At 50.7% G+C, this 10563-nt stretch overlaps 1 protein-coding gene across 1 annotated transcript; it reads right to left on the bottom strand.

Moving 5' to 3' along the window:
* Positions 1-404: 404 nt before the first annotated feature.
* LOC136490017 (1-aminocyclopropane-1-carboxylate oxidase-like) lies at positions 405-2401 on the bottom strand. Its single transcript, XM_066486523.1, has 3 exons — positions 1914-2401; positions 1475-1817; positions 405-1001 (listed from the first exon to the last, which is right to left on the bottom strand). The coding sequence occupies exons 1-3, from the start codon at positions 2252-2254 to the stop codon at positions 753-755; spliced, it is 933 nt and encodes a 310-aa protein (XP_066342620.1). The 5' UTR covers positions 2255-2401; the 3' UTR covers positions 405-752.
* Positions 2402-10563: the final 8162 nt, after the last annotated feature.

The raw sequence follows: 10563 nt of genomic DNA, 5'->3' as shown, positions 1-10563 counted from the left end.
ATATCTAAAAAACAAAACGTCTTATAATTTAGAATGAAGTGATTATTAAATAGTACCTAAACTTATATATCTCCTAAAATTCAAACCCGTGCGAGAGCACGGGTTGATGGACTAGTAGGCTAAAATCAATGAGTGCTAGGAACGTCTAAAACACCCAAGCGCTATTTAGCTTTACCGTTCTTTTAAGCTATATAACATTTAAAAGTTACGTTTAGCAGATCACATCACATATATCTTGAACTTCTCTTTTTTATGATTAGAATACTTTTATTTAAGCAAAAGCAGGACCTAAGTATAAGCCCTGAAACTGTATTTAGTAATATATAGTTTCTCAGTGTAATGTACAATTACAAACCACTTGACCACATGAACAATTTGATGACCCAAATTGATGAAGAGAAAAGTGCAAAAAAAAAAAGTGGAGAAGTAATCTGGCAGATGCCATTTTAAGCTACAAATCACTCTAGCACCCGTTGACCACAGATCCACCGCTCACCGCACCCAAGCTTATCTGTCACAATTAGATATATATTCTTGTGACTGCTCGCTGCAGGGCATCCACACGAACACACACATTTGTATGACACGTCCATTCTACACACACATTAAACCACACACTTAACAACCTACTTATCATACAAGCCCGTACCTTAATCGCACGATTAACTTGACTATGAATATTTATTTAGCCTCTCGCAAGTTGAGATCATGTCGCTGGCAAGCACTGCAAGCTCTCTGCTAGCTGGTCATCATCACTTGGTCGTCGTCGCCATGGCTGCGAACCTGGGCGCCTTGGGCTGGAACTTCTGCTTGACGTACACCTCCATGTAGTCGCCGAACACGAAGCTCGGGTAGTCGTCGTCGCTGGCGGCCGCCGGGATCGCTGGAGCGATGGTGGCCAGTTGCGCCGGGTTGTAGAAGGAGGCGATGGAGCGGCGGTTGCCGTCGCGGGTGGCCAGGATGCGGTGCCACGCGCTCTTGTACCGGCCATTGCTCAGCACCTATCAATGCGACCACCATGCATCACGGCAGAGGATAAGTAATTAAATTCGTCCTCGTTAGTCACAAGTAACTTGCAGAGGTGGTACAGCAGTACATGTCAACAACCAAACTAACAAAGGTAAGGTTTTGACATTCTAAGTTTCATAAGGAATACATGGATCTTTTTTTTTTATAAAGGAATTAGGAATTCATGGATCTTGACGAATCAGAGAAGGCCACCAAATGAAATCCTGACATAATTTATTTGACCCATACGCAGTTGTATATTGTTCTAATGGATCATCATCAGCCAGTAATATAAGCAAGCACTTAGTCTCCACAATTAAGCTGTTCGCTATTGATCAAGTGCAATCTAATCAAGGCGACCTCCGCAAGTCCACCGTCCCATGCATTCAATGGCATGTATTTTTATATGTAAGGGAATATAGAATAGTGGAAGAAGAATATGCGTGCATGATCACCGCGCGCATACCTCGATCTGGTCGCCGGTGTTGATGACGATGGCGTTCTTGAGGGGCTGGACGTCGACCCAGCTGCCGTCGGGAAGCTGCGCCTGCAGGCCGCCGAAGCGGTCGTCCTGGAACAGCAGGATGAGGCCGCCGGCGTCGGTGTGTGCGCGCAGGCCGTCCACGAGGTCCGGCCGCGGGCACGGCGGGTAGTGGCTGACCTTGGTGCCGTAGAACGCCTCGAACTCGCCGTCGTTGGTGAAGACCTTCCTGATGTGGCCCTCCTCCAGCCCCAGCAGCTCCTCCATCACCCCCAGCATCTTCTCTGCCAGCTTCTTCAGCTCCTTGCGGTACTCCATCATCGTCTCCCTGCATGCATCAAAGATCAAACACAAAAGAAGGTTAATTAAGCTACTGGCTGATGAGCTGAGAAAGGCAGAACCAAGAATGATCTGTGACACTCACTTGAAGGCGGGAGGGTTGGAAGGCCATAGCAGGTCGTCCTGGAGGGTGAAGATGTCCTCCCAGTCCATGTCCTCGATCTTTCTCACAGGGACGCCCTCGCTTTCCTTCTCCACGAGCTCGGCGAGCGCCTTCACCGCGGGGTTGGAGTCCCTGAACGCCTCGTCCCGCAGCTTGTAGCAGTCGCTGCACACCTTCTTCACCCGCTCCAGCAGCTCGTCGGGGATGCCGGTGTTCACCAGCTGGAAGAACCCGACGTGCTCGAACCCGGACGCAATGGCCGCCATGGTCTCGGCCCTCTCAGGGCCGTCCAGCTTAGAGAAGTCAATCACCGGGATCGCCATCGCCGCAAGCGGTAGCTCCTTCGGAGAATTGGTTGGCTGTATATGGATGGATTGACAATGGCGAGAGCTCGATCGGGAGGTGGAAGACAACCAAGAAGAAGAAGATTAGAAGAAGAATTAGAAGGAGAAGAGGTGGTGTTTGTGAATGTTGGATGGTGTTGGAGGCTGGGTAGCCCTGAGCCTTTTATAGCAGAACAAGTTAGGTGTCAAATGATTGTTTATTGGCAAAGCTCCACCTCCACCAATGCAATCAATCAGGGGAGTGATTTGGGAGTTTCGAAATGGTTTGCAAGGGAACCAAGGCATCGTTCTGGCCGGTGTTTACTTCGGTTCTTGTGATGCGTTTTTTTAATTTCTGTCGATGGCGATTTCGCGTTATTGGGGAATAAAGAATGTTTATAGGGTCAATGCAGGGGGGCAGGAAGAGAACATTCAGCGTGTGCTGCTACACGGCAGCTATACGTCCGGTAGCTTCAACTTCAACGATAGGGAGGGGCTAGCACTAGCAGCTCGAGGTTGGAAGACGGTTAGCTCGTGCAAACTAACTTGTTGGTTTATTTCTCGCAGCTAGTCCATTTTCCCAGCTTTGTAGCTATAGTATAAGATTTGTATACGACGACATCACTACCGGAAACTGGGTGTTTGCCGAGTGCTAAATTTTTTGTCGAGTGTATTCTCTCATGCACTCGGCAAAGAAGCTATTTGCACGGCCCACAAGGTTAAGGCGTGCACGGCGCTGCTCGGCGTGCACTACAAGACATTGTATAGTACCAAATATGTTACTTTACTTGTAACCCTACCTCCTCCAGAGTATATAAGGAGAGGTAGGGGTCCCCTAGCGGATAGGATCTATCAGATCGGATCTACATACAGATCAATACAATACACCAAAGACATAGGACGTAGGGTATTAGATCGATCAGACGGCCCGAACCTGTCTAAATCGTTGTCTCTGCGCCTTGTGTCACCATCCGGTTCCTGATCATGCGCACCCCCACCGACAAATCTACCATCGTGGGATACCCCTCGGTGGACTACCGAGCATATTCTGTCGACAGTTGGCGCGCCAGGTAGGGGTGTGCGCTTGATCCATGGCGAGCCAGATGGACCTCAAATCAACAACGTGTTCTCGTCGTCAATCTCGTGGAGATCCATGCCGGTCCACGACGACGATTCATCGCTGCTACATCAGCCCCCGCGACAGCAGATCCGATCTCAAAACCACCTCCGAGGTCGTCTTCATCGACAACTCACCGCCCGCCAGGTGCTCGCCGTCAACGCCGACCAGATAACGCCATACGTCGTCGACCAGACGCTTCGTCCAAAGCTAAGTTACGCTTTAATATTCTTCTAAATATTCTCCAATCTTCATATTTCGCCGCAATGTTTCTTCGAACTGTTTTCTCCATATTTGCTCTCCAAACGATTTTTCGAACCCCCGAACAGTCACGTTGATGCTCGGACGCCTCCAGAGACTGCCATGTCTCCGACTCCTCCCTACACATGCTACGGGCTCCGCGCTCTGCGTTATGGGTGGTCGGCAGCGGCTCCTTGGTCACACCTATTCCTCCTACACGTGCACGGGCTCCGCGGTCGACGCTATGGACTATGGGCTAGCTAGGGTTGGAGACTCAGCTACACACTAACTGGTCGGGCGGTTTATATTAAACATAAATATATTTTCACGCCGACTGATCGCCGAACTGCATACGCCGTTTCATCACCATTGCTGATTTTTCTCTGGAGTTTATTTATTTGTGCGTCATGTACTACCCGTTCTACATGTTTGCATTGCAGGATCATCGTCTAGGTGATCGAATCACCTGGTGCTCGGGCTTCCCCGCCGATCAACTGGTCGGACTGCTCGGTTCATGGACTCCGTCGCCGACCAGTTGATCGGACTGTTCGCCGCTCGTGCTTCATCGTCAGCTATGCCGGTTACTCCTCAGTGCTCGAATTCTTCGTGCTCGAGGACTAAGTGGGCACACTTCACCGCACGGACGTCGTCAGCTACGTCGGTGCTCGGACCTCACCGCCTACGCCGAGGACTCCTCGGTGCTCGGACATTGCCGCCTACGCCGGGGACTCCTCGGTGCTCGGACATCGCCGCCTACGCCGGGGACTCCTCAGTGCTCGGACGTCGCCGCCTACGCCGGGGACTCCTTGGTGCTCGAACATCGCCGCCTACGCCGAGGACTCCTCGGTGCTCGGTCATCGCCAGCGACGCCGGGGACTCCTCGCTCCTCGGTGCTCGGTCATCGCCAGCGATGCCAGGGACTCCTCGCTCCTCGGTGCTCAGTCATCGCCAGCGACGTCGGGGACTCCTCGGTGCTTGGACATTGCCGCCTACGCTGGGGACTCCTCGGTGCTCGGTCATCGCCAGCGACACCGGGGACTCCTCGCTCCTCGGTGCTCGGTCATCGCCAGCGACGCCGGGGACTCCTCGCTCCTCGGTGCTTGGACATCGCCGCCTACACCGGGGACTCCTCGCTCCTCGGTGCTCGGTCATCGCCAGCGACACCGGGGACTCCTCGCTCCTCGATGATCGGACATCGCCATCTACGCCGGGGACTCCTCGCTCCTCGGTGCTCGGACATCGCCGCCTATGCCGGGGACTCCTCGCTCCTTGGTGCTCGATCATCGCCAGCGACGCTGGGGACTCCTCGCTCCTCGGTGCTCGGACATCGCCAGCGACGTCGGGAACTCCTCGCTCCTTGGTGCTCGGTCATTGCCAGCGACGCCGGGGACTCCTCGCTCCTCGGTGCTTGGACATCGCTAGTGACGCCGAGGACTCCTCGCTCCTCGGTGCTCGGACATCGCCGCCTACACCGGAGACTCCTCGCTCCTTGGTCATCGCCAGCGACGCCGGGGACTCCTTGCTCCTCGGTGCTCGGACATCGCCGCCTACGCCGGAGACTCCTCGCTCCTTGGTCATCGCCAGCGACGCTGGGGACTCCTCGCTCCTCGGTCATCGCCAGCGACGCCGAGGACTCCTTGCTCCTTGGTGCTCGGTCATCGCCAGCGATGCCGGGGACTCCTCGCTCCTCAGTGCTTGGTCATCGCTAGCTCTGCTGAGGACTCCTCGGTGCTCTGACATCACCGTCTACGCCGGGGACTCCTCGGTGCTCAGTCATTGCCGGCGACGCTGGGGACTCCTCACTCCTCGGTGCTCGGACATCGCCAGCGACGCCGGGGACTCCTCGCTCCTCGGTGTTCAGACATCGCCGCTTATGCCGGGGACTCGTCGGTGCTCGGTCATCGCCGGTGACACCGGGGACTCCCTTGCTGCTTGGATCTTGTTACGTCTTATCGGTGTGCTATCAAGCTGCTCCATGCTGTTCGGATCAGGGTGCTAATCTTGGGCAGCATGTCTGGGGTCTTGATACGCACATGTCGAACGATGTCGGCAAGCTTTCAGACTTCTTTTTCTTTGACCTTGCTACAAGATTCATTCTTCATCTTCCAGCAGGCTCGAGGACTAAGTGGGCACACTTCACCTTGCGGTGAATGTGCTTGTTCTCATCTCGAGGCTACGCCCGGGGACTGGCTGCCTACTCGGCTGGTCTTCTACTTTCTGACCCTGGCACCACGTGACTACGTCACCTACTATCAGGCTCGGGGACTAGTTGTGGGGGTATGGCCCCCAAGACATGGGTTGCGCCCCCAGGGGTGGCCCAGCCCACAAGGTTAAGGCGTGCACGGCGCTGCTCGGTGTGCACCACAAGACATTGTATAGTACCAAATAGGCTACTTTACTTGTAACCCTACCTCCTCCAGAGTATATAAGGAGAGGTAGGGGTCCCCTAGCGGATAGGATCTATCAGATCGGATCTACATACAGATCAATACAATACACTAAAGACACAGGACGTAGGGTATTACATCGATCAGATAGCCCGAACCTATCTAAATAGCTGTCTCTGCGCCTTGTGTCACCATCCGGTTCCTGATCACGCGCACCCCCACCGACAAATCTACCATCGCGGGATACCCCTCGGTGGACTGCCGAGCATATTCTGTCGACAAGGAGTCTCTTTTCTCGGGGCTGATGAAGATGGAGTCGGACGAGGAGGAATAGAAGGAGACCTCTGTCTTCTCGGGGGTGATGGCTCTGGATGAGGAGGGGAGTGATCTCTATTGAGAGATGGTGAGTGATCATCGGGGGTGGGCGAAGACTTGCAGTCGTCCTTATCATAAGAGGACAATTGATGGCCAAGCTTAATGAAGCGCTTGCGTCAGGCCACTTGAGAGGCCTTGTTTTGACCAAGTTTTGGCCTGTCTTCCGCTACGGGGTACTCAATGGGTGTCTTGTTAAACTTCTTATCAAGTATTATGTCAATGGTGACGTGAGCGTACCCTAGTGGAATTGGGCGGCCATTAATTGTCCCGTCTCCCGTAGGCCAGGCATGGCCAAGCGTCACCTTGTCCTTTGTCCATTCCTAACGGATGTACAACCTGACATTGACGGGTTCAGTGATGTCGTCCACCAGATGAGGCAGATTCGCCTCTTCTTCGTCGAGCGGGGTCGATCTGCAGCTGTTGCGACCCCTAAACTGTGGGCTAAAGGCACTAGGAGTAGGGTTTTGTGTTACTACTGACCCCTTGGACAGCAAAATTTGCTCGATTCATGCTTCAACGGTCGCCTCAATCCGTGCTTCCATTCTATCTTCCATCTCTTTTAGTCTCCTCAAATACTCTGCCTCATGTTCCTTTCTACCCCTCGAGCGGCTCCGGTAAGTGTTAGATTCTTGGGAGAATGCTAGTTTCCATGGAACAACACCAGTTCCTCTAGTGCGACCAGGGTGCTCCTTGGTTCCGAGTGCTTGGGTGAGCACGTCTTTCTCCCTATTAGAAGTGCGAGTCCCTTGCCTCACCTCCTCAGTTACCTGGGAGATCCTCTGGATGAGTTCGCTCATGGGTTGATTTGAGGAGCTAAAGCTCCCGTCCTCGGCGTGCCGTACATTTCTCCCCATACAGTATAATACCGATCTAGGCTCCCAATCGGCGGTCTCAACCTGAACGCCTTCCTCAGCAAGGCGATCCATCTTTTGAAGTTCTGCTTCAAATTCTGGCATCTTTTTGGCGTAGCCACGAGAGCCGAGATGATGAGGATTCGTCGCTTTCTATGAATTCTCCTTATTCTTCCTGCTCAGTTCTAAGTACTCTTCGGATAACCTGTATTCCTTGAAATCCTGCCAGAAGTCCTTCTGCTTGCTAAACTGTCCACCATCAAAATCTGGCTCTTTATTTTGGAGAACAAAATTCTTGTACAATGTCCCCTTGAAATTCTTGAAGCATGTCCCCATGATTTCTTTTGCTTTTTTCTTGACTAACTCCCTGTCATACTCGGCTGGGAAAGTGAAATACTCTGGGATCTTGACATCCCATATGTAATCTTTCTCGCTTTCGGGAACCCTCCACCGGTCATGATCTTTCCCAATCCACTTCTAGTACTTAATCGGGATGAAGTCCCTAACAAGTAACTCAAGGATAGTCTTGTATTTGGTCAAAGCTATAGGTGGTGAGAGTGGATCCCCGAATTCATCGAACTCAGTAATGTGTCAGTGTGCATTCCTACCAACAGGAATCTTTGACACGCCTCGCTTGGATCTGGCCTTCCTGCTACCCGAACCCTCTGGCTCCTCGGCCGGCGGAGGCTCCTGCTAGAGACACTAAGTAAGCTATGACCCTCTCAATTGATTAGCGTGTGTGGCTACATAGTGACATGATACCAAAGTTACCTGGCCATCTTGGTCATTTTGACCTAGATCGAGCAGGGCGGACAGGGTCCATGGCTGCTCGTTCTCACCGACCTGATTGACACCATCACCGTTTGTCAGATCATGCGGCTCTCCCATCCCAGCGATATCAGCCACTTCTTGTTGCCGATCAGTTCTTCGGCGACGGGGTAATAGGCGACGATGAGTCATGGCTGTGACACGATCGTGGTTAGTTTTGGCCACGGACAACTACTAATAGCATATGTTCATATATATATATAATATGTTTAATGCAAAGTCTAATAATAAGTCCACATACAACAAAGTCAAATAATAGCATATGTTCACCTAGAACAAATTCATTGTTTGATTGACCACATACAACAAAGTCCACCTACTCTTCTACGAAACTAAGCCTACATCAACTTGCAAATAAGAAAAGCGATGACCATAGCCATAAATAAAAGCATGACATCTTTCCAAGACCAAGGAGCAATTCTCCTAATCTTCACATCTCTAGCGGGTGGCTTCTCTTCGATCTCCAGTGCCAGCGGATGGCCATGGTTTGCATTCATTGGACCATAGTAGGCCGGTTGCCCATGGTTTGCAAGGTAGGTCGGATGACTATAGTAGGCCCTCAAAGCTTCAGCTTCTGTGTTGTATTTTTTGTGCAAATTACCAGGGTAGTGATTGACTTGAGCATCGCAATCTTCCCAGGTTCAATAAATCCCAGGCATGTGACCAACATGCACTACATACCATGCCATGGTTGCCTATACATTTAAGTAAATTAGATTGTCATTCAAACATGATGTATTCTTATATAATTTAATATATTTACGAATAACACACGACCATTGTATAGATAGGAGTGTTTGGAAAATAGCTATTCATGTGCCTTAGTAATAGTTGTTAGATGTAGGAAAGACATAAAGAATATTTTTTATTCATTAAAAACCAAATGATGATTTAGAGAGCCAGTTTAAGACTTTTGGATATACTCCTAGAGATGTCTAAGAGTCTTCAGTCTCACTATAAATCCCCCAACCATCGGCGCGAGGTTCTTTCACAAGTATCAGTGCAGGTAAGCATCTTTCCAAATTAGTGATACTTTGATCTGAAACTTACATGGTTGGTAGGGGCAAATATGCATCTCATACTATCCTAGGAAAGTGACATGCAAAAACTCATAATAAGATAGGATTGTTGGAAAATATTCCCAGTTTAATGCACAAGGCTACATAACTATGTATTACTTGTAATCTTGCATAAGTTAATAATTATGCATCTTTATGTTGATAGCATGGAGAATTCCATGACAAGTTTGGACATATATTAGTTCTATAGGTCTAAAGTATATATACTCCATCCTCACATCCAAAAACATTGAGCATCAGTGGCACAGTTCCAAAAACATTGAGTACCTGCCTGATGGGAGCACAGTTGCAATTGCAAGCTACGAGGTGAGGTCAGCCATTGGTTTCACATATGTATCCGCCCAAGCTCCAATGATGCACAAGATGGTTTCACAGAGAAAACGTAAGTTTGTTTCACAGAGAAAATGCAAGTACTCTGAAAACAAACTACCATTAACGTTCAGAGAGCAATTTCTGTCAAGTATTACGAGTCCCTGCTATGTTTATCCTGGTAACCAAAAATAAAATTACGCTTTTGTTCTTATCAGTATACTGATGAATAGAGCTGAGCAACGTGCTACTAAGTAACAATGTACAACTTACTAGCAATGCATCCAGAAACACAAAGAAACAGATAGCACACACTGTGTGGCAAACCTAGGTTCTAACATTCATAGCTGCATGATCAAACTGTATGACAGCACACACTGCATGATCAAACTGATTCAAGTAAGCAGTTGTGGGACATTTCATCAAACACGTAGCGGGCAGTGACCATGCACTCACCATGGGGGGGGGGGAAAGCAGCTGTTTGTGTGCTCCTGAAGGCCTCGGCGATGGGACGGACGACGCGGTGCTCCGGACGGCGCGGTGCTCTAGCTTGGCACGGATGGCGCGGTGCTCTGGCTTGGGGCGGTGGACGGCGTGGGGCGGTGCTCCGGCGTGGGGCGGTGCTCCGACGTGGGGCGCTACTCTGACGTGGGGCGGTGCTCTGGCGTGGGGCAGTGCTTCGGCATGGGACGATGCTCCGGCGGCACAGGGGGAGGGGTTGGCACGGGGTTGAAATGAATTGGGATAATTTCAACCCACGCCACTTTTATAGCAGTAGCTCATCACTGCCGATTCTGCTTGTAAACCGATAGTGATGGGGCACATCACTGCTGGGTCACTCCCCAAACTGGCAGTGATGTGCTGTAGCAGTTAGGTGTTAAGTTAGATGTTAAGTAGGATAAGTTTTCATTTTCTTTCGAACTCCTCCTACTTGCGCAACGGTTAAGACCCCTCAACTTAGCCCCCGAGACCCGTGTTCGAGTCCTAGGAGGCCCAAATATTTTTGTTCTATTTTATAAATTATTAATTTATTTCGGGAAATAGCTCATCACTGTCGATTTTGCTTGCAAACCGCCCTTCCCATGCACACCGCGCCCCAGCCGTCGACCCGCCGCCACGCACA

Source organism: Miscanthus floridulus, chromosome 10 (genome assembly GCF_019320115.1).
Source record: "Miscanthus floridulus cultivar M001 chromosome 10, ASM1932011v1, whole genome shotgun sequence".
Classification (NCBI taxonomy): Eukaryota; Viridiplantae; Streptophyta; class Magnoliopsida; order Poales; family Poaceae; genus Miscanthus; species Miscanthus floridulus.
The sequence above is the reverse complement of the archived record's forward strand: the minus strand, read 5'-3'. Positions and strand labels throughout refer to the sequence as shown.

Bases quoted from the DNA above. Each gene is read 5' to 3' on its own strand.
- LOC136490017 (XM_066486523.1), bottom strand. From the start codon at position 2,254: ATGGCGATCCCGGTGATTGACTTCTCTAAGCTGGACGGCCCTGAGAGG. The intron at 1,818-1,913 runs GTGAGTGTCACA...TGATGCATGCAG, and splicing joins TCCAACCCTCCCGCCTTCAA to GGAGACGATGATGGAGTACC. The intron at 1,002-1,474 runs GTATGCGCGCGG...TCGCATTGATAG, and splicing joins ACACCGGCGACCAGATCGAG to GTGCTGAGCAATGGCCGGTA.